General features: G+C 49.1%; 1 protein-coding gene across 6 annotated transcripts; it reads left to right on the top strand.

Annotated features, from left to right (window-relative positions):
* USP2 (ubiquitin specific peptidase 2) lies at positions 1–27,041 on the top strand. 6 transcript variants are annotated; one of them, XM_037147158.2, is made up of 13 exons: positions 48–201; positions 8,861–9,666; positions 20,568–20,618; positions 21,060–21,183; positions 21,387–21,498; positions 21,595–21,705; positions 21,888–21,952; positions 22,168–22,271; positions 22,361–22,441; positions 22,568–22,646; positions 22,863–22,970; positions 23,141–23,261; positions 23,532–25,251. In XM_037147158.2, the coding sequence occupies exons 2-13, from the start codon at positions 8,902–8,904 to the stop codon at positions 23,617–23,619; spliced, it is 1,809 nt and encodes a 602-aa protein (XP_037003053.2). In that variant the 5' UTR covers positions 48–201; positions 8,861–8,901; the 3' UTR covers positions 23,620–25,251. The 6 variants fall into 6 exon arrangements, with proteins under 6 accessions (XP_037003057.1, XP_037003053.2, XP_053528522.1 ...); XM_053672547.1 differs by lacking the exons at positions 48–201; positions 23,532–25,251 and adding exons at positions 2,212–2,275; positions 26,919–27,041; XM_053672546.1 differs by lacking the exon at positions 48–201 and adding an exon at positions 2,212–2,275 and having other exon boundaries at positions 21,084–21,183.
* Positions 27,042–27,161: the final 120 nt, after the last annotated feature.

Here is a 27,161-nt window from a genome sequence, read left to right as displayed (position 1 = left end):
TGCCCGCTGGGTGGCGCCAAATTCCCGGGGAGGTCCTTCCTGGGCCCCCGGTGGAGGTGGGCGAAAGGCCGGCTGGAGCGAAGGCTACAGAACTCACTGCGTCAGCTGCTGCTCACTGCTCCGAGCAAATACCAACTGGGACTCACCCGCAACTCCATGCTTGTGCCCACCTTGACTCGTCCAACCCCGGAGAAAAAGCAGGTACGTGCCACCGGTCGGAGGCTGGGGAGAGTGCAGAGGCCAGTGCCTTTGAGGCTCAGAAAGTGAGGCGTCAGCAATTGCCTAAGGCAGAATGGGCACTAGAAATGTAGGGTGAGTGCCAGCTGCTCGGAGGAGCTCCAGCTGCAGATGCCAGTTGTGGGGGTGCCTGCCAGCTGAGAACTCCGGGTGCCAGGAAGAAGTTATCTGTGTGCTGATCAATGTGTTCCAAGGAAATGCTGCTTGACAGGTCTAGGTCTCTGTGCCCTGTGTGGTATGTGGCCTGGGAGTGCTGCCTAGACACTGTCAATCCCTTCCTCAAGTGGGCAGGCAGTTCATGTCCTCCCTCCTCTTAAAGGGACAAGGGGGGGGGGGCTACCTCTGGTCAGTTTGCCAGAGGGAGTGGGGATGGCAGGAGGGCAGCAGTTAAGTGAAAGCAGAGGTTTTCCACCAATCCCAACCAAAAAAAGCAACTTTGAAATTCTCACCAATACCAAACCAAAAGCAGGCTGGTGTAACTTAGCCAAGGGAAACCCTGGCCAACCCATTCTAGCTGTTGTGAACATTTACTTTCTGACCTGGGTGCTTCTAGAATGGGGATAAATTGGAGACGGTGGAGATGCTCGCCTCCCCGGGCATGAGGATGAGAAGGTCTCCCAAGTTGGACCCTGTAAGGTGAAGGAAAGGAGAACTAGTTGAGCTGGGGTTGGGGCACCCCACTTCTCTGATGCTGTAGATTCATGCCAGACTGGGGTAATCACAGGGCCTGGAATTAAGGACCCAGACAAGGGTGTCCTCTGAAGTGCATCATTAGGACCTGAGCTGAGTCAGTAGCCTGTCCTGAGACAGGGTGGAGGCACAGCTTCAGAGACTCCCAGGGACAACCATCAAGAAACAGACTGACAGACAACAAGAGTTCCAAGGCCTGAGAGGTTAAGAATCATGCTCCTTCTTCCTGTGACCCTTCTTACCCCAGTTCTGTGACCTGGAAATACTGCGCACTCCTACAGGTAGAGTGGAACCACTCCAGAGCAGCTGGGCTGGGGGAAACTTCCTAGTTGCCTGGGGGAAACTGCACTTGCTATATTTTTCTAGGCAAAGGAGGAAGGAGCCCAAATGGGCCTGTCCCTTCTCAGTTGGGTTGGCTGGGCAGCTGGGAATATAGTGAGCAAGCCTTGGAACATACACTGGCTCAGAGAAGCAGGGAATTGTTCTCTGGTGTTAGAGCAGGGCACTCCCAGGGGTAGCACAGGGGCCTTTTTCTCCCTAGAAAGTTTCACCTGAGGGGTGCTACTAAAGTACTGCCATCAATTATTAAGTAGAAGTATTCAATATAATAATGATCATTTATTGATCTCTTACCATGTGCCAGGAAGTTGACATTTTATTTTACCCTCACAATGGTGAGATATAGTATTATTATGACCGTTGCTCCTGGTCTATAGACAAAAGAACTAAGATTCAGACAACTTAAGTGATTTTTGCCCAGTGTTTCAGAGCCTAGAAGTCCATTATAAAAGAGTTTGGGCTGAAAATACTGAGAGCTAGTCTCTTGTGCCTCTTTCTATGTGTGTGCCCTTAAGCAAGCTGCTATCCATCTTGAGATATTCACCATCTCAAAAGTAAAGAAGTTAGACTAGCCCTATGGCTTCTTCCTCTCTAAGTCAGTGACTGACACCTGCTTCTCCCTATTTTTGCCTCAATTCCATCCCTTGTCCCACTACCCTCTTTCCAGTTGTTTCACCTTGAATTTTCCTTCTGTCCCACTTCAAAATGTCTCCCATTTGAAGTCCTCTTGGGTCTCCTCGCTTGGCACAGGTCCATCAGGACAACCCTTTGAGAGAGTGCCTGTTCCTGCCCCTTTAATTTTCCCTGGGCTTGTAATGCATGTGAGTTGAGCTAACTAGCCAGCTCTGTGAGGTCAGATAAGATACTATATATATATCAGAGTCAGTAACCTGAGCACCAGATTACCCAGCCTAGAGTCATACTCCAGCCTCTGGGCTCTCCACTGTGCTACTGGCCCAGCTGCGGAAGGAGAAGCCCCCAGATCCTGCCCATTGCCCCTGCAACACAGGTTAGTAGCTGCCCTTTTAATACCTGTGCTTCACAGGGACGCTGAACTGAGGGCCCTGGACTGTCTGTTTGGGGGAACATTTGAGAGACTGCCGTATCAGGCCTGGGGGGTGCTGTGGGCAAGACTGAAGGCTAGAGGTCAAGGACAGATGAAGAATGAAGTCCTGGAGGAGAGAGAGAAAGCTGTTCTCCCCCAGCAAGGAGGCAACATGAGAGTGCCTGAAGAGAGGTGTCTGGAAAGGGAATTTAAGGATTTCAATGCTGCCTGAAGGCCCACCTCCATTGCCTTTTTTTGGAAGTGTAGAGATGCCTACCCTCCCAACCCCAAATCAGAGAATCACCCAACAGAGACTAACCGACTTCTTTTCAGATAGGATTCTTGCTATAATCTCCTATCTTTTTATTTTACCTCTTCTCCCTCCTCTCTCCCAGCCCTTGAGACTGAAAGAGAGACAGAAATGGACCCAAATCCCCTTAAATGACCTCCTGTCAAGGCATGTAAGACTATTAGGCACTAAACTGGTGGGTCACTGACTCCTAGCCCCTCAAGAGATAGAGCTGCTAGTGACAGGCTGGGAGGGGGGCGGGGGCAGATTGAGGAGCCTGGGGGTCTGAGATGAGTAGACAGATCTAGAGTGAAATATCCTTCACTCTACCTGCATCCTCCACACCTGCCAAGACAGCCCTGGACTCTCAAGTTCACACTTGTGCCCAGACAGTGCCTGACACGCTAACAGTGAGGGTCAGAGAGTATGGATGGAGACAAGGCCCCTTTCTCATCCCACTCTTCCCTTCAGGTCAGCCCATCAGCAGTACCTTATTCCTTCACAAATGGCTATGGGAAGTTCTGACATCACCACTGTGAAGGTTCCCAAGCACCTGTCAGAACTAGCTGGTTCTTCTCACTCACCTGTCCTGGACGTGTGGGCAGGAGGAACTGAACCCTGTTGAGGCATGTTTCTGAAACCCACCTGTGGGCTTTCTATTCTATCCAGACAACGACAAGGCATGCCTTCACCCCAGAAAGCAGGGCAAATCTGGGCAGAGAAGAGCCAGGGATGTGGGGCATTACCCATCCCTTTACTCTGGATGCCAGAAGTGCCTAGGATTCCTTGGGAGCAAGTCCTCCCCTGGCTGAGCAGGTTAGGGAGCCTTTCACATAAGCAACAGGAAATGACAGTGGCAGATTGCAAGGGGGTTGGATGCGCCTGGGGTATAGGTTTCATTTTAACCCCTGACTCACTAGGCCTGGGTATCTTGGGGAGTGAGCCAAGCTACAGCAAGGATAGGAGGCTGGGGCACATGTCCATAGAGCGTAGTGCCAGGGGACATGCAGGAGCTTGGCACTGCAGGTGAAATAGAGGCCTCCTGGACCATCTCGATGCTGATAAATATTGTACAGGGGCTCAGGTTGCACCTAACTTTGCTTTCATTCCCCTGCAGTGGAAACTCCACAGGGCTGCTCCTGCAGGAATTTGTACCCAGCATGTTGTTACCTAGACAGTGATGCCCCCACCCTATGTCACATGTCCTCCACTGTGTGCCTGCTCAGGGAGAGTTCGGGATGGTATGAACTGAGGGGCAAACTTCAGAGTGGCTGTTAGAGGACTGAACACGGGTCCCAGTCCAGCTCTGCCACCCTTTGCAGTGTGATCTCGGGAAATCCACATCACCTGCACAGGTTATAGTTTCCTTACCTGTAAATGGGCATATTATTAATAGCACTTACTGCAGGGATGTCAAATATATTTTCACCTGGAGCTACATCAGCCTCACAGTTGCCCTCAAAGGGCCAGATGTAATTTTAGGACTGTATTTAACAGTTAAGCGAGAGCTCAGTGCTGCCACTGGGTAGAAACAAGGTGCCACAGGCTGGATAAAACAAGGTGGAGGGCCAGATTCAGCCACATGTGTTTGCTACATGTGACCTACTGCTTAGAGCAATTTTGAGGATTAAATTAATTAAACACAGTATCCCAGAAGTCTTAGTGCCATTTTAAGCTTTAAAAATTTCAGAAGTATGAATGTGAAATGCTTCATTTGAATGCTTCATTATTTAAATTTGTCTATTTTAAAATTTGAATTAAAATATTTCCTACTTCAATTTAATGTAAAAAATTAAACCTTCAAATGATGCTTGTAAGTTTGAGGCAATTTTTCTTCCAAAAGAATTAAAGCTTAAAACTGCACTAAGATTTGAGGGACACAGTATGAAGCATACTTACCAGAGCACCAGGCATGTGGTGAGTGCTGCATGTGAAGTACTCAGTATGGTACCTGGTTCAAAGATGTTCAGTACCTGTTGGCCAGGGTGTTGGCGCATGGCTCACATATCCCATCAGGAAGCTGAATGTTCTGTGCAGAGGAATGCTGCGGTCCCTCCCAAGATGCGGGAACTGAGCAAAGTGAGGAGAAACTCTAAGAGGGCTGGGAAGAGTGCAGGCACCTCTGTGAGATGGCATGGAGAAGGGGCTGGGAAGGTAGACTGCCCCTGCTGTCCGAGATGGCAGGCACCTGGGGAGGCACCTCCTGGAGCCACATGCCTGTACTTGCCAGCTCTGAGGAAACAGTGAAAGGTGCCAGGCAGCAGGGGCCCCACACTGGACAGGGAAGGGGAGGGTGGTGTCCCAGCCAATCGACTTGCCTCCCACTGTCCCATGAAAATCCAGTTCAGGCTGTTGCTGTGGCAACAAGGAGACTCATAGCCATGTAAGTGCCAGTCCTGTCCCTGTCTTGTGCAGCAAGGATACTGCCAGGGCCCTGGCCTGTTTTCCAACCCATGGTGTAATCTGCAGCCTCCAGGATGAGTCTTGACAGGTAATGCCAAGGGGTGCCAACCCAAGCTGTCAGCTCACCTGAAAGGTATTAGCACTTTTCTCAAGAGTGAAACAGGGTGAGAGGCAGGGGGAATAAGAATACGCAAGTCCTCAACCCCAACAGCGACCCTCTCTCCAGACATGGGAACTGTAAGCTGTCAGTGCTGAGAGGCAGTTTCTGGGGGTCTGTTAGTGACAGCATGACCCCTCATACCCAGGGCTGCTGTTGGGAGTGGGAAAGTCTGTCAGTTGGCTGCCAGATTGGAACAGACAGGAAAGCAGGGATTTAGGAGCCCTCCTGGGACTCCGTGGGCCTAAGGTGTGGATCTACCTCTAGTCCCCAACCCTTCCCAGGGCTACTCATTAGCTGTCCTACAGTTATCTGTCCCTGTCCAGGCTATACCTTGTATGGCCCCAGCATTTCTGCATCATCAGCAGTGCCAGGAGAGTTCATGAGCTCTGGACACTGCCTGCAGGACACCAATTCGCTGGGACTTTGTGTGGGGGTTGGGAGAGACAGCCTGGGGAGGAGGCTTGAACTCTTGCCCTGAGAAGATTATATCTGATTGGCTGCTAGGTGTCCCAGAGCCCAGCTCCAGAGACCTGGAGTTTCTATGACTTTGAATTATTGATGGAAGTCTCATCAATACTGAAATAGAGCAGGACTGAACCCAGCCCCAGCTCCAGCCCCAGCAACCTGTGCCTCTGTCGCTCTCTCCCTGTGGCCTCCCTCAACCTTCACTCTTCCTTCTCTGTATCCAAGTTAAGCAAATGGGAGGAAAGCTTGTGGTTTCCCCCAATCCTGAATAAGGTCTTCCTACAGTTACCTTCCCTAAAAAGGGGGTAAAAGTTGCGCTGGAGGTAGGAGCACAATAGGCAAGGGAGTATACATGAAGGTAGGGGGCCCCAGGCCAGGTGGGAAAAGGGTAGACAATAAATGTGGGCCGGTCTGGACTGAAAATTGCTGGCAGGGCCTTAGGAGTTTTTTCCTAGGGCCTATATGGAAGTTGCCACCTGTTGATCTACCCCTGTACCCATCCCAAGCCTTGCATGGACTGAATTTCTGCGGCTCGCTGCCAAGTCCTCAACATGTGGGGCTCGGCACCAGCTCCTCTCTGCCCTCATGGACTGAGCTGCCAGCCTAGAGCAGGTTGCGGGCTGCCTAAGTCACTGCCTACTAATGAGTTAGACTGTTGCCACTGCCCATTCATCAGTTCATTTTACTGGGGGCTACAGATGAAACTTTGGTGCTCAGGGCTGAGATCAGAAGCCACCAAGGCCAGGCGATAGCTAGCCCTGACATTATTTATTATAGACCTACAAAGGGAGGGGGCCAGAGGGCTGCCTGGCAGGGGCTAGAGGAGGAGATAATAACTGCTGTAACTGTTGAGTGCTTTCACATGTTATCTCTGATCCTCACAACAACCCTGTGAGGTAAGAATCATGATGATGATGGTGATTCTTACTCATCACCATACTTTACATGTGAGAAAACTGAGGCTCAGAGACGTGAAATGACTAGGCAGGGGTGTCAAACTCATTTTCACCTGGGGCCACATCAGTCTCGCAGTTGCCTTCAAAGGGCCAAATATAATTTTAGGACTGTATAAATATAACTACTCCTTAACAGTTAAGCATGAGCTCAGTGTTGTCACTGGATAAAAACAAGGTGCCAGGCCAGATAAAACAAGGTGGAGGGCTGGAGTCAGCCCACGGGCCTTGTGTTTGCCACCTGTGAACTAGGACAAAATCACCCAGCTAGTCAGTCACAGGGAGAGTTAAAAAACCAGCCCCTGCACACACTCTTCTGAGAGTCCCAGGTGGCTCTGCCCTCCCAAACCCCCCAAAATCCCCTAGTGGCCCTCAGGAAAGCAGCCGGATCCTCCGTGCTCCTCTCTCCAAAGCATCTTTGCCCTCCAACTCCATGAGATAAAGCCTGTGCTTTTAGGGTGATGAGGGCAATCTGGGGGTCCCAAGTGAGCCTAAATTTTATGGGGAGCAGTGAATCAAAGTAAAGTGTAAAGAGCACTGTGGTGGAAATCGGAAAGACCTGGATTCTAATCCTAGCTCTGCTAGTGTGTGACTTTGGGCAAATCAGTGTCGCTTTTCCCATCTACACACCAGGGAGTTTAAATGGAAAAAACTTTACTTGAGCAATCAAAAATAAACATTTTTAAAAGTTTTTTAAAAAAGGATTACCCTTGCTCTGGCTGGTGTAGCTCAGTGGATTGAGCGCGGGCCTGCAAACCAAAGAATCACGGTTTGGTTCCCAGTCAGGGCACATGCCTGGGTTGTGGGCCAGTTCCGACAGGGAACCCAAGAGGGGCAACCTTACGTTGATGTTTCTCTCCTTCCTGCAACCTGCTCTAGGCTGGCAGCTCAGCCCATGAGGGCAGAGAGGAGCTGGTGCTGAGCCCCACATGTTGAGGACTTGGCAGAGAGCAGCAGAAATTCAGTCCATGCAAGGCTTGGGATGGGTACAGGGGTAGATCAACAGTGGAAGTGGCAACTTCCATATAGACCCTAGGAAAAAAACTCCTTCCCTTCCCCTCTAAAGATAAATAAAATCTTTAAAAAAAAAATTAAAAAAAAAAAAAAGGATGACCCTTTAGGGCCCTCAAAACCCAAAATTCAGACATTTTGTGTTCTTTCTCCAAATCTACCCCAACTGTTAAGACTTGGGGTATGCTCTGGCTGGTGTAGTTCAGTGGATTGAGCGCGGGCCTGTGAACCAGATGGTCGAGGTTCGATTCCCAGTCAGAGCACATACCTGGGTTGTAGGGCAGTTCCCAGTGGGGGACAGATGAGAGGCAACCATACATTGATATTTCTCTCCCTCTCTCTTTCCCTTCCCCTCTAAAGATAAATGAATAAAGTAAAAAAAAAAAACAAAAAAAACCCAAAAGACTTGGGGTGGATACAGGTTCTGCCTACAGTGCAGGCAGGATTTTAGCCTGTAGGGGGCCCCCATTGCACATTATTATCAGCATAAGTATTTGGGATGGATGTTCACTGGATGGATGTTCATTGGTAGGGGAACTCCTGAAGGCCACTGTGCCCTAACTCCACTTAAAGGACCTAGCTCAGTGAGTGGAGACTATGTCCATGAAAAGGAGTCCAGAGACCAAGGTCAAGCCCCCTCTCTGCCACATGCTTACTAACCTCCACCTCCCCTAGCTCCCATTACTTCCTCTCATAAGCCTCCTTTTCCTCACCAGGAATCTGACCAAGTAATCCTCAGGTCATTCCAGCTCAGGCTGTTTTGATAAGTCAGAAGAGAGGGAAATGGTCTTAACTTGAACTGTCCAGTGTTCTCAGTCCGGAGGGTGAGGCAGTAACATCCCTCCTCCTGGGGAGTTTCTGTAGAAACTGAGGGGAGGGAGCCATTTAGGTCTGGGCTAGGATACCATGTGTGGCTTGCAGGGCTACAGGGGAGGACAGTCCCTACTCCCACATTTTGAGTTTTGGATGGGATCACTCAGAGAGGCTGGGATGTGCTGAAACTAATTGCCCTGTGTAGTTTATAAAAGCCAGTCACTTATATGCTGTCATTGAGGTGTGACTACATGGGTGCATGCAGACTTGCATGCACATGTGTGTACATACATGCATAGGCATGTTTTTCAGTGGCAGGCCAGCCTCTTGTGGAAATAGACTATGTGGTCCCTGGTTGAGATGTAAGGCTCTGGCCATCTGGGGATGGAGAGCAGGTACAGTCGGAGCCTGACACCTGGCAGGGCTCTCTGACAACTGCTTTCCTTGTCTTTCAGCCCATGAGGCTCCCAGTCCCCACTGAGTGCAGCGCTGAAGGATGGCCCAGCTCTCCTCCACTCTGAAGCACTACACAGAATCGGCCCGCTACACAGGTGCCCCTTATGCCAAATCAGGCTATGGCACCTACACTCCCTCTTCCTACAGGGCCAACCTGGCTGCCTCCTTCCTGGAGAAGGAGAAGCTTGGTTTCAAACCGGGGCCACCAACCAGCTTCCTCACTGGTCCCAGTACCTATGGCCCCTCCTCCATCCTGGACTATGACAGGGGCCACTCCCTGCTGAGACCAGACATCATCAGGGGTGGTAAGAAAGCTGAGAGCCAGACTCGGAGCACTGACCGACCTTCAGGGAGTGGACTCAACGGGGGCAGTGGATTCCCTTATGGAGTAACCAACAGCTCCCTCAGCTACCTGCCCATGAATTCCTGCAACCAGGGGATAACTCTGACCCAGAAGAAGTCGAACAGTCAGTTAGACCTGGCCAGAGATTTCTCCAGCCTGCGGACCTCAGATAGCTACCGGACAGACCCTGGGAACCTGGGCCGCAGCCCCATGCTGGCCCGCACACGCAAGGAGCTATGTGCCCTACAGGGGCTCTACCAGTCAGCCAGCCGCTCTGAGTACCTCTCTGACTACCTGGAGAACTATGGTCGAAAGGGCAGCACACCTCAGGCCCCTCCCTCACGAGTCCCTGAAGTCCTCAGTCCCACCTACCGACCCAGTGGCCGTTCTACTCTGTGGGAGAAGGGTAAAGGCCCGACCCCTGGGCCCAGCTGCCCCAGCTCCCCAGGGCAAGACATCATGGTGAGTTTGCCCTTTGGGGACCAGGTCATGGGCTGGGGAGGCAGCCACTGAGATAGAAGAACCAGGTTGAAGGAAGGATTCCCAACTCTACTGATCGAACTCAGAAGTTTTCTTCTCACAGCAGCTACAGAAAGTCATCTAGGCACGTCTGATGCCTTGTTGGCTCGCTGCCCTGCTCAGCGGCTTTCACACTCTCCCCAGGAACCCCACTGCAGGACCTGTGCATTTGATAACGGTCCAGCAGTGCTCCCAGAAATGGTCAGTCACCCCCATATACATTGCCATTCTTGCCCTCTACTTTTCTACCCAACATGTCAGGGAGCATGCAGGCCCTGCCCCATCCTGGACTGGATGCTGAGGCCCCAAGACCACCAGTGTTCCCTCTGGTAAGAGAGGTCTCCATGGTCTGGTTGTATCTCTTCTCTTACTTAGGCTGTAATTTTCCAGCCTGTAGACCAGACTTAGCATTTGGGCCTAGTCACTGGAGAAGAACTCTCCTCTAATTGACACTGGCTGGCTCAGGACCAGGGTAACTGGACAACAGTCCTTATCATATCATTGGACAAATTTTTGTCTAGGGCTTTAGAAAACCCAAGACCTATATATTCCAGTCCTATCTGGGCTGGAATGAGGGAAGAGGCTCTGCTGGAGACTGAGCAAGACTGGCATGGTCTCGGTCACATCTAATCTCTGAACACACCCTCTTGGGGCACAGACTACATTCTGTCTTTCCTCTAGTTTTTGGTAACCCATTAGGTGCCAAGTGCTCTGAGAATGAGGAAAAAAATGGCATCTCTAGATCCCTTACCATGTACCTAGAGCAGCACAGAATTCAGCTGGTCTGCTGACTGCATGTATGGATGGTGAATGCATAGATTAGTGGGTGGATGGATGGATGGCTAGATGGGTGGGTGGATGGGTGGGTGGGTGGATGGATGGATGGATGGATGGATGGATGGATGGATGGATGGATGGGTAGATGGGTGGATGGATGGGTCGATGGGTGAGTGGATAGATGGGTGGATGAGTGGGTTGGTGGATGGGTAAATAGATGGACAGGCTAGCATATGGACAGAAAAGTTAGATGTTTTATCCCCTTTATGCACCCTTCCCCAACTCCTAGGACATGTGCCTTTTTTAAAGAATAGCTGCTTCACATCAAGCAATGTTGATTAGTGAGTTTGTCCAGATAAACAGCAGTAATGCATGATAGGGGTGGGGCTTTGGGTCACAGATCTTGAAGTTCAAAATAACTAAAGGTCTGGAGAGGACAACTTTGCTGACATTACCTAGAGAGTCTTGGCCTTGGTAGGCTGTCTGTGAAGTGCCATGGGCAACATAGAAGCTCACACCTGCTAGGACATTCAGACCCTGACAGAGCAGGACTGGCTACACTGGAGGGCTCATGTAGAGGAGGAATGGGAAACCACAGAGCTGGCCTGGGAGATAAGACATACATGCTGTCAGAGGAATGTGTGCTTGGGTTGCAGCATGATTCACTTGGGCATGTCTGGTGTTGCTCATCTTGGAGGCGATTAGAAAGCGGCTCTCAGTGGAGGGGCTTAGGTCCTAGAGGTGTCTGAGGGCATCCCCCAACTCAAAAGAGAAGGGTTCTTTATGGTATGCACTGTTCTTCAAAGTGGGGTCTGCAGGCTTCCTACATGAGAATCACCTGCAGGGCTTAATTCAGGAGCCTGGGCTCCACTCAGATCCCCTGAATCAAACTCTCTAGGGATAGTGCCTGGGAATCTACCTTTTTCCAAGCTGTTCAGGTCATCTTTAAGTACCCTGAGGCTTGCACTGGCTGAGTAGCTCAGTTGATTGGCGCATCATCCTGATACACCAAGGTTTAGGGTTTGATTCCTGGTCAGGGCACATGGGTATTTCTTTCTCTTTCTCCTTCCCTTTCCCTAAAATCAATTTTAAAAAATTAAGTATCCTGCCCTGGCTGGTGTAGCTCAGTGGATTGAGCGCGGGCCTGCAAACCAAAGGATGGAGGTTCGGTTCCCAGTCAGGGCACATGCCTGGGCTGCAGGCCAGTTCCCAGCAGGGGACACATGAGAGGCAACCAAACATTGATATTTCTCTCCCTCTCTCCTTCCCTTCCCCTCTAAAGATAAATAAAATCTTAAAAAGAAAAATTAAGTATCCTGAGGCTTGGAAATGTCCATTTCACAGATAAAGTATAAACCTCCCTGCTTTCCTCGGGCGTGTCAGACTCCACCAACAAGAGGCCCACCCAGAATAGACAGTTCTAACCAGACTCATTCTCCTCACTCAAATAACAGCCAATGTGAACTTGGACTACCACAGACTCAACTAAGCACAGTAAAGAACTGGTGAAGGGGAGATGTGAATTTGAGTAACCCTCCATGCTTGCAGAAGCCCAAGAAAATGCCAGTCCAGAGGACTGCAGCTCAGCCTGGGATAATGAGGGCTGCCCCAGGCCCTACCTTCTATTCACATGCAGACTGCAGGCATGCTGGAGAGGAAGGATGTGATGGTTCAAAACTGGTATTAAAAAAGAAAAGTTTTCACTACTCCCAGTGGGGACTCTAAGCCAGGTGGGTTGGCCCTGCAGAGAACCAGGAGCCCAAGTACCCAACCTAGTAATGTCCCCCTCCACCCCACCACTTCTGTTCCCTGGGCCTCAGGACAAGCTGTTCCTGAAGGGCTATGCTAGGGCTATACTAGGGCTATGCTTTAACCCCTACAATCCATTCTAATCCTCCTCCCCTCCACTCCCTCCAGCTGCTCCCTCCCTTGGCATTCTGCCTGCCAGTCTCAGCCCTGCCTTCTCCGTGCCCTGCCCAGGCCACCTTTCCTATCCTCAAGAGCCGGGGGTTGGCCTGGGCCCTTCAGAGCAGTCACCAGGCCAGCCACCTGCTATTTAGATGCAGAGCCAGGGACTGAGGGCAGAGGCTGGCCCAGCCTCTTCCCAAGCCTTGCCCTCTGCTCTGGGACCTGTTGCTAGGAGCAAAAGGTCTGGAAACCTAATGTACCTGGGTCCTATTTGCCCAGGGGCTGCTGACTCATCTGTTGAATCTCTGGGTTCCAGCTGTTCAGTGACAAGATTATATTGTATAAACTGAAGTCATGTGATTTTTCTCTTGAGTGGGACTTTAGACTTGACTGCTGCCATGCAGTGAAGGGGAAGTACTCCAAAGAGACAAGTTAAGGATGACAAGGGCTGCCCTAGAGCTCCTGAGTGACAAGTGTGGCCCACCTCTCTCATCCCTTGCCTTCTCACTGTTTACTCAGACAGGATGAACTACAGCCCTGCTGTCTTGTTTATCCAGCTTGTCTGCCTAAAACCCTGGGGCCTGTCCTTACCCAGTCAGCCACATTGAGGCAGCTAAACTTCCTGAGGGTTTGAATCTGTGTTGACATCAAGGAAAGGTCACTCAGAGGAGATCTTAAGCCAGAGAGGGACCTGTGGCCAAAACCAGTACCAGTTACTAAGAAAGAAAGGGCAGTCATTTTGTGGTCTGTCATTAGAGTCAGCAAGTCACTGATGTCTCCATTCCTTGAAGACCATCTGTGTGGGCTGTAACCTGGCCAGTGGCCTTGGTGCTGCCTTAGACTCAGTTTCTCAATTAGGACCCACACTATCCTGCCTGCTTCCCCTTCCACCCCCTCCCCAGGATGTCTTTATGAGTTATGCGGTGCCAGGGTGGGGTTCAGCAATACAAAAGTTAATTCAAGCCTGGCAAAATGTTCCCTGCCCCTGGAGGAGCTCTAGTGATTATTGGCTATAGAAATGAACATCATGTTCAGGGCACAGAGCTGTACACGAGCCCCTCTGCACCCTCTTACCTCAATGGATATGTAAAACTGGTACCCTAAACAGAGCTATAAGTGAGAGGGAAGTATGTGGGCCTCTAGAATCCAGCTGGTTCAGTCCAGACTGCCCTGAGGCTCAAAGCAGTAGAGCTTTTGGCTTCCTGGGGTATGAGTGATACAGGGAAGCAGGGCTTCCTATTGGCCTTTGCCCAGCCCCCAACAAGGACTCTGAACCCCTACCAGTACAGCCTATCAGGCCACCTGTCTGTCTATCTGCAGTGATAATAGCAGCTGTGTGCAGGAGCAGAGCCACTAAGATCTGAGGAAGCAGGATACTCTGTCTTGCCCTCACAGAGCTGAATCTGACTTTATTTATACTCCCCCTGCCACAAAGGATTTGAGGTGTAGAAAATTACTTATCCTACAGGGGAGGCAGACAAAGCACAGGCTCTGAGAAATCAGACTCAAGCTATAAGAATGAACCCTACTCAGATCAGGTCAGTGTTTTCGAGTCACAGAGACATGAAGCCAGAGCTGGATTCAGAGCCCAGGAGACTAAAGTTATCCCTCAGTATCCACTGGGCATTGGTTCCAGGACTACCTCCCTGCACCCCTCATGGATACCAAAATCCACTAATGCTCGATTCTATGTATAAAATGGCATTGTATTTGCATATAGGTTACAGCAGGGTATGCCTACACATTACTTCATTCATGTGGATTCAGTGTAGCACTCTGCATGTGGTAAATTCACATTTTGCTTTTTGAAACTTTCCAGCATTTAAAAAAGTATTTTTTCATTTAGGGTAGTTGAGTCTGTGAATGTGAAACCCATAGATACAGGAGGCCAACTGTATATGCTTTATCCATTCCACTTCAAGAAATGGTATTAAAGAGAAAGGGTCTCAAGGGGGCTTGGCTAGTTGAGAAATAAGCCACAATTCTTTGTTGGTTGTGCACACCTGCTTGACAAGATGACTCTGTGTGAATTCCTTCCCCTCCCCCCGAGACTTCTCAAAGAGCTCCTGTGTAAGAGCTTTCCTCCTCTGGGCCCCCTACTCCCACCGATGCCCATAACCTTCTGCATCCTAGGAAAAAGAAAGAGAGCATGCTGGCAGAATGCTAGGACACCTTGAGGTGGAAGTAGTCACATTGCTAGCTTAAGTCATAGGGAGATAGGCCAAATGCACCAGTGGGAGAGTGCCTAGTGGCTACTGCATCCTGCAGCACCCTAATTCAACATGAAAACTCACCCCACCCTTTGAGGCTCAGTGGGACTTCCATGATGCCCTGCAGAGTCTGGTCTGGCCCCTTTCAGAGATGAGATCAATACCATTTATTAAGAACCCACAACCCTGTCTCTCAAGTTTCAGTGTGATGGCACAATCAACACACAATCTAAAACCATTTACAGAAGTCTTAGAGGCACTTACAAAACACAGCCAAACACATTAAGATAATACAGTGTAAACCAAATGCTAGCAGACTGAGGGTGTGTTGTAATGGGGTGTTTAAAGCTAGGTGGAGTTAATTAGAGAAGGTTTTGTAGAAAACAAAGCCTTCTCTAATTTATAAAAAGGTAATTAACAGACACAAGGAAGGGCATGCTAAAATTTTCTCAAAGTTGTTAAAAGCATGAATTTTGTTGTAGGACAGGTATGGGTTAAAAGCCCCACACTGTCATGTATTAGCTTTGCAGCCCTGGCAAGTTATTTGAACTATCGGGGCTTAAGATTCTTCATCTGTGAGAGAGAGGTAATAGTTACTATGCCATTGTTATTATGGAAAGTAACTGGAATAATTTATCTACAGCACTTAGCCAGTGCTTGGCATTAAGTACTTAAATCAGTGGCAGGTTTATTTAAGTGAGAGAAAGCAAATGCTAAAGCAGAAGAGCAGTTTGGCGGGCAGCTGAGACCAAGAAAGAGAGAGGGTGGTAACAGTGGAAGGAGCCTATGGACAGTCTCACAGACAGGGCTACCTGAGGCTTCTGGACTGGATGCAAGAGACAGGTGCTCTAGATGTTTCAGAGCAGAAGAGTAATGTGATCAAATGCAAACATTGCTACAGAGGGTGTAGGACTGTGGTTGGAAAGACAGGTGCATGAAGAAAAAAGCTGTTGTGTTTTGTCCAGGGTCCAGGTTTGGTCACGGGCAAAGACAGTGACTGTGGGAATCACCCTTCCTAACATTAGCACCCTCTTTCCTCACCAAGCAGAAGGCCCTGAAGCTCCTGTATCTTGCCCACTCCTCCCACCACCACTGCTGGAACACATGCTGGCAACCACCTGTGTTCCCCTTCATTAGCATAAAATTGCTGTTTTGTGGGTGGCCTAGGGGTACAGTCAGCCATACATATGTCCTGAACACATCCCCATGTGACTGTAATCATGTGTGCAGAGCGAGTGTACTTGTGGGGATGAGCATGTGGAGAGGAACAGAAGGAGGCTACAGATGAGTAACAGCACACACTGCTGTTACTAAATACTGCTGTTACTGCTCATACTAAATACTAAGTATTTTTTAAATGCTAAAAATATTGGCTAAAAATAGCAAACTCCCAGGCAAGATACTTTGTCTAGGCAGATTCTGGGTGGGTCCCTGATAGGTGAGGGGGATAGAACACCAAACAAAACACAAAGACTTACGATATTCAGGCACTACTGCCCTTAGGGTCAGAGTTGTACCATCACCCCCACACCAGCTGAACACCATTTCCCCACCATTTAGTTACTTTATCCCCATCTTCAAAAAACATCGAAAGTTGAGATTCTGTGAGTTGGAATTGAGTAACTGGGTAGAAGAGGCCAAAAAAGGTTCTTACATGGGGTCAAAAAGGGATAGTAACCTACTGGACCTTATCAAATGTAAGCATTGCTTCTCTCAATAATGGGCCAAATTAGGACTGGAGCGAGGAGAGACGCTGGGTCAGAAGCCTTGAAAATCTATCACTTTGACCTGGGAGAATGGGCCCTCAGACTTTGTGGATGATGGGTCCAAGAGGGCCTGAGTGCCCCGCCCCCTGCCCCCAATGCTGTACAAAACTTTGCATTTCCCCCTAATAGATTACAGAGCTTTCATCGGGTCGTCAAAATGATCTGCAGCGCCCCCTCCCCGACAAAAGCTTTAGGAGTTGTGGGCTGCCTTAGGGGGAGAAGCTCACCCAGCTGACACTCGGTCTTGGGGACGTGTCCTTTACAGGCGTCAAAGACAATTTTCCTGAATCCCAACCCCGAGGCCGGTCCAGGGCTACATGCTCCCGTCCTGCCTTCACTGGAGGGTTGCAAGTCTCTGCTCCGAGTGGGGAATGCCCGGGCCGGGAAAAGCCCGGGCGGGACCAGACCTGTGGGAGGCTTGACTGGAAAATTGGCTGGAGTCTGCTGGGTGGAGAAGGGGGCGGGGCTGGCTTCGCCAGTATGCTGACGTCACAGGGCCCTTGGCTCTTGCAGAGCTGCCAGTCCGCTGGGCCACAGGAGCTGGGTGCTGGGGCGGTTGGCGGCGCGCGCCCGGGAGGTTGAGGCCGAGGAGCGTGCGGTCGGCCCCCCGTAGCGGTTATCCACTGGCACTGCGAGCGGTGTCCCGTGAGCCCCGCTGGCCTTAGCGTCCGGACTGTAGGACCGCGCGGTACACCCCCGCTTCCTTTTGCCTACGTTAGGCGTGGGGCGGAGCCCACCGCCCGCCCCCCAGCATGCGCACCTCGTACACAGTGACCCTGCCCCAGGATCCTCACGCCGCCCCCTTTCCTGCCCCGGCCAAGGAGTTGCGGCCACGCTCTCCTCTCTCCCCTTCCCTGCTGCTCTCCACCTTCGTGGGGCTCCTGCTCAACAAAGCTAAGGTACGCGGGCCCCTTTCCGGGACCCCCCCCCCCCCCATGCAGAGGGCCTGGGGTTCCGCCTACTTCTCCGGACGCCCACCTCTCCCCGCGCCTCTAGCCCGCTGCGCGCCCAGGGCACGGATTCTTCCCATCCCCCACCGCTCCTTTCCCAGGGTCCTGGCAAGGAATGCCCCCACCCCAGGTGATTTCACACTTAGTCTCAGTCCCCTCCCCTCCTTGACATCTCGGTCCCGGAGTTCCTCGAGTCTTCCTCCTGCTCCCCGCCCCCATAACTCCCAGCACCAGGTTGTACTTGGGCTCTTAATTTCTGGCACCTATCGGGATAGGTGCAAGAAAGGATAACCTTGATTATCAGCGTGTGAGGGAACGGGCAGCACGCCGGATTCTGCAGGTGTGACTGCAGAAAGGCCAAAACCCCGCACGAAAGGTTGATTAGAAAGGAGCAGCTTCTTTCATCCCCACTGATCCCAAAGGGCGCCCTCCCAAAGGGTTGGTAACAGGGATCCTTTGACTCTGGGAAGGGCAGAGGGCTTGCAGACCAGTGAAAAAGGGCAAGTTCCTTTTTCTTGCCAGCCGTACCCGAGTTTGCTGTGTGGGCGCCTCATTGAAGTAGCCAATGTAGAGTAATGCTGCGGCTAATGGTGGGCGCTGCCCACATAGGGAAGGAAGAAGGGTCCAGGGCTTGACACATCTTATGTAACAGGCACTACTAGCTCCTGTGTTGGCAGTGCGTGCACTGTCCGTGCCAGGGCCACACCAGGCTCCTTGGCTGCAGCCAGGACTCATGGCTGACCCTCATGACACAGGTGAAGTAAGCAGAAAAGCCCTTTACTGGGGTCTTGAGTGTTAAGACACAAACCTCAAGCAGCCTTTCCTATATGGCCCATATACCCAGGTGTTTCCTTTGCATTAACTCATTAATCCCGAGCCCCTTACTACTTCATTGGAAGATGAATCAGATCTTTTTATTGACGTTTCTGGAACAGTGGCTGCTACTAAGTCAAAATTAGGTTTGCTGATGGCTAATATTAAGGAAGTTCCTGATCCAAACTTTCTCAACTGCTTACATATGAGTTCCAGCATACCAGCTGGAGTCATTTCCTTCTCTCCTGGTGAGGGGCTGGCTGTGCAGGGTCTTTCCCAATTTCTGTTCTGGTTTCTCCCTGTCAGCCCTGAGGTAGGATTGTTTTCCCAGCAAGAAAGGTCGCTCCCAGGACATTTTGTTCCTCTTTGGAATGGAAAGTGCTGACTTTCTCTGAAGCTCCTGATTGCCTATTCATAGCAGAAAAATATCTGGGCTGGACATGCAACAGCCCTGCTGTCTCCTCCGCTCCCACCTCTTGACTCCTATTATCCAACCACCTTCTATGTAGAGTGCTTAGAAATTGGCATGTGGTTTTGAGCTCAGGAAATTTTAGACAAAGGCATGACCCACACACGCACACACTCCCATCCAGAGGAACTAAGGGTCCTAGCAATTCCTTAAACGAACAACTCCCCACCCGCCAGGCCATTAGTAGGGTAAGATCCTCAAGAATAGTAACTATGGACGATGACAGGTTCTTCTTGACCCTCACTCAGCTGGGTCAGAGTTAAAGTGTCAACACCATGGAAAGCCCCACCTTCACTGGTGCTGACTGACTAGTTTCTCAGCTGAGAGCCCACACTAGTAGATGTTGACATGGTCACCAGTGGTAGAACGCTTCTACAGCCTGTTTAGACAGATGTGTGAGGCACGGGGGGGGGGGGGGGGGGGCGCAGGTAAGAATTAATAAAGCACTGCCAAAAATGTGTAGAGTGGGGCAGGTTTTAACATTAGTCCCAAATGTGCAATACAGAGACTTCTGCAATGTTTTTATTGGGCCCCAGGGGAATCCTTCTCTAGGTCTTCCTGAAATGCTCATAAGGTCTTTGTCCAGGGTATTCTTTCTGTTGTGGCCCTCTTACTGGAACATCAGAGTTTAGACTGTCAGAAATATAAGACTAACCATATATGACTAGTCTTGGCAGAGTTCTTCAAGGATGCTTCTACCCCACCTACTGCCAACAGGTGTTTTTCACTAGCTGATGGCGGAAACCAGGTCTCTTCTGGAGATATTTCCTTCTCTACCTGTTAGTGTTAGACCTGACAACTGGCGAAAAGGGTTCCTCTTATTTGTGGGATCAGCATGTCAATTCCTGGGAAGAGCCCTCCTTTGGCTATCCTCTCTGCTCCCCACCTCCTGGAGCTGATAACTTTCAGGGCTTTGAGCTGTCAGCACAAGGCATGAGTAATTGCAGCTAAGTTATTTCAGGCTCCTGTTCTGATCAGGGTTGAGCTGGTTGAGCATGTCCCAGCCAGTGTTTCTCCAGAGTTGCTTGCTCCTAGGCCCCCTCTCTCAGTGGGTGGCAGATTCATCTGTAGACTGCTTCTTTAACACTTTGAGCCTGAGGTTTTCTGATTACTTGGAGGTAGGGCCAGAATTGGCCGTTGACCTGGACAAACCATGCTCAGAGTCCACCACTAGTACCTGTTCTCTCTCCAGCCCCCTCACCAGCCTCCCACAGTGGGGGCAAAAGCAAGAGTGGCACCTTTAGTCAGCTGCTTGCCTCTCTGTTGGCCATAATCTGCCATGATAAGGATTTCCAGCCAGTGGCCAGTCAGGATGTTGAAACCTGAGCCAGGCAGGGAGGATTCTCCCAGGCTTTAATCAGCCTTCAGGACCTGAGCTTACTTGGAAAGAATTCCACCTGTCTCTGACCATTCCTAATAGCAGGCTTACTTAAGGTTCCCACCCACCTCACCCCTGCCACCCCTGCTAAAGATCTAAACTTAGTTAAGATGTTGTGTCATTGAACTTTTCAAGACTTCCATGAAGTGCTCATTACGACAGCTGCTTTACATATTGGACATCTAAAGGTACGAATATTTGAGATAGTACCTGGATTTGGGACCTGAAATTTATTATAACCAGGAATCAAATATGTTCCTGAGTATAGGAATTCCTAGTCTCTAGTTCTTATCTCTAGTGTCCAATATGGCAGAGAATAAAGAATAATGTAAAGGGGGGGGGGAAAGATAAAAGAAAGCAAAGTCCTGAAGAGTATTTTTGTTATGGATTGAAAAGCGACAGGTATTCCTCAATCTTCTTTCCTTCAAGGTATGTAAACTGTAGTTGAAGAGAGCATAATATGTGTGGCCTGATGTTCATGGCTCCAATTGGCAGAGAGTTACATGAGAGAGCCTAGAACAGGCCTAACCTCTTTGCCTTCAATCTCAAAAGCCCTGTGTTTTTTTCTTACAGAATTCTAAGAGTACCCAGGGTCTGGCTGGTCTTCGAAACCTTGGGAACACGGTGAGTTCTTCCCAGCCTACTTCTTTCCTGGGGATATCCCCTACGCTCCCAACTGGGCCAATCTAACCAGAGTCCTCCCAAGGCTCTAGCAGATTCCCTGCCACCAGCAGGAGACACTGCTAAAGAAAAGTCGTCCTTATAAATGTCAGCCTAACTACTTTCCTGGATCTTTCTCCTCAAGAATATCTGTCACTTCCCACCCACTTCTGTCCAGCTCACCCACACCCTTTTATACACCTCTGTAGTCAATAACTAATTATGTCATCTGTGCCAACAGTGGGAATTTGCCTTACTTCCGCCCCTTTCAGTTACAAGGAAAGGAACTTGAGGCTGAGGGAGGATTCATTTCTGGGGTACATGAATCTGAGGGCCTTGGTACTAAGTGAGTAGAGATGCCAAAGTCTGTCTTCCCCTACCGATCATCTGGATCACATCTTGCAGTGTTTCATGAACTCCATTCTGCAGTGCTTGAGCAACACCCGGGAGCTGAGAGATTATTGCCTCCAGAGGCTGTATATGCGGGATCTCAGTCACAGTAGCAATGCACACACAGCCCTCATGGAAGGTAAGGAACCCATCCATGGATGCAGTCCTACTTCCCCTCTGAATACTTTTTCCAGTCTACTGTTTCTGTACTAGTAGTCATGTTTCATATGTATCTCTCCTATTGTTCCTTCTTTGGCTACTTTTTATTGGGATTCTAGTTTCTGAGTTGCTTATAGAAAATGGCTCACCTGTCCTCTACCCTCTATCCTCTCCTTGTAACAGAATTTGCAAAACTAATCCAGACCATATGGACTTCATTTCTTAATGATGTCGTGAGCCCATCTGAGTTCAAGACCCAGATTCAGAGATACGCACCGCGCTTTGTTGGCTATAAGTAAGGGCCTTGCAGGCATGCTCCCCAGGGTGGGTGGCAGCAGCAGCAGCTTCTTGGGACAAGAGAGATGGCTTGCTCTCTTTTCTTTGGGTTCAGTCAGCAGGATGCTCAAGAATTTCTCCGCTTTCTTCTGGATGGGCTCCACAATGCTGTAAACCGAGTAACAGTGAGGCCCAAGTCCAGCCCTGAGAACCTTGATCATCTTCCGTAAGTAAGAGAAGAAACCTGTGGGAAGCAAAAACTTTATGAACTTGAGTTTTATTTTTACTCATGTCTTCATGGGTAATTATTGGAGAGAAATTTTGAATATTAAGGATTTAGCTTGATAGACCTTAGACTTATCAGGGTTTACACTCTGACACAATTGTCTCCCCCTCTCTGGTTCCTAGTGATGATGAGAAAGGGCGACAGATGTGGAGGAAATATCTAGAACGGGAAGACAGTCGAATTGGGGGTAAGTGCATGAAAGCTGGGAATGCCTGTTTTTTTCTGTTAAGGGCTTTTGTCTGAGCAGACCATGAAAAATCCTAAGAATTGTTCTCCCAGACAGTCTTTTTTCTGCCCAGTATTAAACAAACTGAGGCAGGAGCAGTGAGAAACAAGACATATGCAGAAGACCATGTGCTCACTTCCTCATATTTAAGCATCATGTGTCCTTTTCTTCCCCAGATCTCTTTGTTGGGCAGCTAAAGAGCTCCCTGACATGTACTGATTGTGGTTACTGTTCTACAGTCTTTGATCCCTTCTGGGACCTCTCATTGCCCATTGCTAAGGTATGCACCCCAGTTGCCCCACTTTTAAAACACCTACTCTTATCCTTTGGTGTTGTTGACCTCTGACCTTTACTTTTTTTCTCTCCCAGCGAGGTTATCCTGAGGTGACTTTAATGGACTGCATGAGGCTTTTCACCAAAGAGGATGTGCTCGATGGTGATGAAAAGCCTGTAAGTCACCCTTTGTGATAGCAGTTTCCAAGATTGCTCTCTGGAAAGACACTGCAACCACAGATCCAGCCCAGGAGTTCCAGAATGCACACAGTCCTCTCCAGTTCTGTATATCATGTCTTTCAGACATGCTGTCGCTGCCGAGCCAGGAAACGGTGTATAAAGAAGTTCTCCATCCAGAGGTTCCCAAAGATCTTAGTGCTGCGTATCCTTAAGATCCATCAAGGCAGACTTGACTTGAAAGAGTCTGGTGACAAGGGGCCTAGGTGAAGGCCAACAGAATAGAAAAAGGGGGGACTTAATAGCTTTTCTTGTTTGCTCCTTTGTTACCTGAGGGTTACCTGCCCTCCTAGTACCCAGTTTCCTTTATTTTGATTCTGTTCTCGCCACCCTGTCTGTCCTTGACGCACATCAATACCAGATCTGAAGCGGTTCTCAGAATCTAGGATACGAACCAGCAAGCTTACAACATTTGTGAATTTCCCACTAAGAGACCTAGACTTGAGAGAATTTGCTTCAGAAAACACCAGTGAGTATTTTTCAGCAGGAAGGGGAAAAAACAAGGTAGCAGTATCTAAGACACAGATGGGAGGCCAAGAGATGGAGGGAAGCTGCTAGAGAATGAGTTTTGAAAACTAGGAATAGAGGCAGGAGAGGGAGGGAGTGACTCAAGGGCTTGAAATCCTGTTTCTCCCTCAGATCACACTGTTTACAACCTGTATGCCGTGTCCAATCACTCCGGAACCACCATGGGCGGCCACTATACAGCCTACTGCCGGAGCCCAGTGACAGGCGAATGGCACACTTTCAATGACTCCAGGTGAGACAAACATCTCAGACAGGCCACCTGGCTGTCAGACACCTGTACCTTACCCATCTGTAGGGCTTCCACCTTGACTAGACAGAAAAGGTCAGAGCCAGAAAGCCACGCAACACTGAGTCTGCTGCCCAATTGAAAACAACAAAAGAGGTTGTTGGTCCTGAGTATACACTAGAAATTAGAGATGGACCCTCACACTCCCTCAGCCACTCAGCTCTGTCCTGATGGCTCCCTCACCAGGGCTCTGACTTCCTCCTGCTCTCCCCACAGTGTCACATCCATGTTCTCCAGCCAAGTGCGCACCAGCGACGCCTATTTGCTCTTCTATGAATTGGCCAGTCCCCCCTGCCGTATGTAGTGGCGAGGAGCTACATCCCTTTTTCCCTTCCTCGTGGTGGTGGCGCCACACCCTAAGTTTAAAAAAAAACAAAAAACTGACAAACGAGAGAAAAATAAAGTGAACTAAAGCTGCTGAGCAGGAGTTGCCACGGCCTGGTCAGGGTCTGGAGTTGAGAGCCAGGTGCTCCTGAGCTATACCAGGGAAGATCAGCAGGACATGGAGACCAGAGCCAGCACAATACCTCCTTGGCTTCTCTTGTTTGACTTTTTACACTTTTGGTTTTTTCCTGAGTGTAATAAACCACAGCAGTATATGGGGAGATCCTCCTGAGAAGATAGCGCCCTCTAGAGTCTGCTGGGAGGATCACTGCCTGGAAGAGCCACACCTGAGCCTGGTACCAATCTTCACCTGGACCCTGCTCACTGGTCCAGAAGCAAGAAAAACACCCCTGAGCCAAGAGCCCTCTCAACGCTGCTAACTCCAGGGGTTCAGACCAGGGGACATCTTTGAAAAAAGCTGTATTTGGTTTTTAAAAGCCCAGTTTTTTACAATTACCCTAACGTTTTCAGACTAGAAATGCTCTCCTTCACACCTCTTCACAGCTGGGATGTTGTGTGAGTCAGTTCTGTTTGGTTTTTTTTTTTTTTTAATTCTTTAATTACAACTTTTCTAATGCTAGCCCCCAGTGGTGCTAGGTAGGTGTTGTCCAGGCCCCAGGTACAGCCACAGTAGACCTGGAATCTAACAAGTTTTGGGGTTTTGTTTGTTTGTTTGTTTGTTTTTAGGGATTTTAAAAAATGTTTTGGAATATATCTAGTTGCCTCTAAAAATTGTGCCTTTTAGCATTTGGGGACCGGGGGGTAACTGTCCTTCCCTGAAATACCCCTCAGCCACTTCCCTTTCCCTTATGCCATGTTCAAACTAGCTGGGAGAGAGAGGGGCTATGCCGTTAGTTCCTGGCTTGTTTGCATTGCAGTGAGATAAAAAATAGAATAGGTACAAGGATATTTCTTATGATGATAATAGTGTATCAAGTTCTTCCTGCCTACTTCCTCTAACCCATCCCAGTCTGCTCCCCAGCTATTTGAAGGATAGCACAAGCTTCTTATCCCTAGAGCCTCTCTCACCTTTAATTTATTCCCACTTAACTGCTTTTTTCTCCCTGACCTTCCTTCCCCACCCCTACCTTCTCAGAGCCTCCTGGACCAAGTTTCTCAGGGATGCCCATTACACCCCTCAGCTCCCCCTGGCATCATTCTTCAGTCCTACCCTCAGGGCTGGAGCTTAAGTGTTTTAAGACATCTTGCCTCAGCCCTATGATTCTTTCCCATGGATATGATTTTGCCCTAAGCAGTTGGGCAAACTTCTTTGCTGTCCCAGGGAGTAAAGCTGTTCAGCATCAAGGCAAGGAGCTCTGTGCATGGAGCTGGCCTGGCTTGTGCCCCTTGGAGTCTGGAGCATTCCAGTGCTCCCAGGAGGAGGCATCAGAGAAAGACAACCTGAGTTTAACTGGCCTGACACTGTTCTCCAGGGAAGACCTATGAACCTTAGCCAAAGGGCTAGTGTACACTTGTTTACTGTGTAAGCAAGAGTAGAAGAACATCTAATGTGCAGTGGAACCTTGTACAGAATAAATAGCTTTGAGAAATATATTGGTACTGATGGGATCTTCATTTGGGCAGGGAGCCGGGTGTTGAATCCAGAAAGAGCTCCTAGCATATTAGTGGCCAAATATTTCACTGCTTCAATCAGATTGTAAAAAAAAAATTGCGAGTTCTGGGGAAAAAATTATCCACTTTTATTTTAAATTTTTCTGCTAAAAAGCTGGAATAGTACATATTTTGAATACTTCCATCTGGATTCACTGATAAACATATTTTTTGATATTTTAAATGGCACACTTGTTTATATACTCTTACTCTTTTGAGAATAACATTCAGGGGTGAGGTGTCATATCTATTTTAGCATACATCTCCAGAGCACAAGGACACTCCCACATAACCTCAACACTCTTGACACCTAAGAAAATGAGCATATTTAGTAGACATTTCTTTAAATGGACTGCTTTTTAATTGCTGGCTGGGCACTCTGGTGGTTCTCTGTTGACTGACTTGGGTACCTCTACCTCCGATCCGTGATGAGCTAAAATGCCTCCAGCAGAAGCTACACAAAAAAAGTTTGCTCTTAGAGTAGAATGGCTCTACCTGGATGCAGAGTGATAAACACTTGCTCCTTGATAAACAAAGGATTGCAACTTGCCCCACTGACACCTAGAAACAACTGTGTTTACATTAAAGGTTTTATTCTCTTTTTTTTTTTTTTTTTAAAGATTTTATTTATTTATCTTTAGAGGGGAAGGGAAGGAGAGAGGGAGAGAAACATCAATGTATGGTTGCCTTTCGTGCGCCCCCTGCTGGGAACTGGCCTGCAGGGAACCTGCCTGCAACCCTGGCATGTGCCCTGACTGGGAATCGAACCTCGATTGTCTGGTTCGCAGGCCCGTGCTCAATCCACTGAGCTACACCAGCCAGGGCTAGGTTTTATTCTCTTAAAGTGCCTCTTTCAATACATCATCAGGTTTAAACACTTAAAGAGATTCCCTCTTTGGGACATTCAAGGACTTTTCTCCTTTGGTTCTATCTTAATTTTTAGTACCGTTCAGATTTTCCATTTCTGCCACTGATCTTAGAACATGAGAAGCTGATGTCTTCACCAATTGAGCCTACAGTGTTTTTATCAAGATTTTTCCTAACTACCTTTTCTTCTTGACACTGAAAAATCAAGGCCTGTCTGTTTCATGGCTGAAACAGCAGCACCTGATGTCAGACTCACCTAGTAGGGGGAGACAGTAGTGGGGGCATTTTTTTCTGGACATTTTCCAAGAGTAGAAAAGAGGAACTGTCAACAGTGACAAACCCTAGCATTTCTCCCTGGCCTGCCCTGGGAGTGGCCCAGCCCAGAATAAGACTTTAAATACTGATTTTCCCCAAACATAAGTGAATAGGATTGCCTACAAAAATGGAGGCATTAGGCTTATAGCAAAGTGAGTAGGTGAGCCCCAAATCAATGTAAGTTACTATACCTACCTCTCCTTTGAATAGTTTCCCCTAGAGGTGGAAGCCACCTATGAATTTTTGCTGTCTTTCACTGGAGAACAGACTATAGGTAACATCAAGGGTGAGGCTCAGCCCACTTCTCTACCCTTGTTACCAGCTGTCCCTTCTGTACTTAACCTGCTGTGCTTTCTCATTCCCATGGCAACAGGTCCTAGTGCTACACAGATCCCAAACAAAATCTGTCCCGTGTTTATCTTTCAGCTTTGCTTCTTAGCAACTGGGATTTCTTCCCCCATTCTCTGCTTGAGTTCCTGAGTTCCTGCAGGCCTCTCCCTGAGGGAGCTGCTCCCCAGCAACTGCTCTTATGTGACCGTAAACAAGAACCTCCATCTTCCTGAGCCTTAGTGCCTCATCTGTGAATTACGGTGATTGGACTAGTGGACCTTGAAGGTCTCTGTTCAAGTCTTCTCATTCTAAGTCACTTTTTCTCTAAATACCTAAGTT

This window comes from Artibeus jamaicensis, unplaced genomic scaffold (genome assembly GCF_021234435.1).
Source record: "Artibeus jamaicensis isolate MK-2021 breed Jamaican fruit bat unplaced genomic scaffold, CSHL_Jam_final contig_196, whole genome shotgun sequence".
NCBI classification, from domain to species: Eukaryota; Metazoa; Chordata; class Mammalia; order Chiroptera; family Phyllostomidae; genus Artibeus; species Artibeus jamaicensis.
Note: the sequence above shows the minus strand (reverse complement) of the source record. Positions and strands in the feature narration are given on the sequence as shown.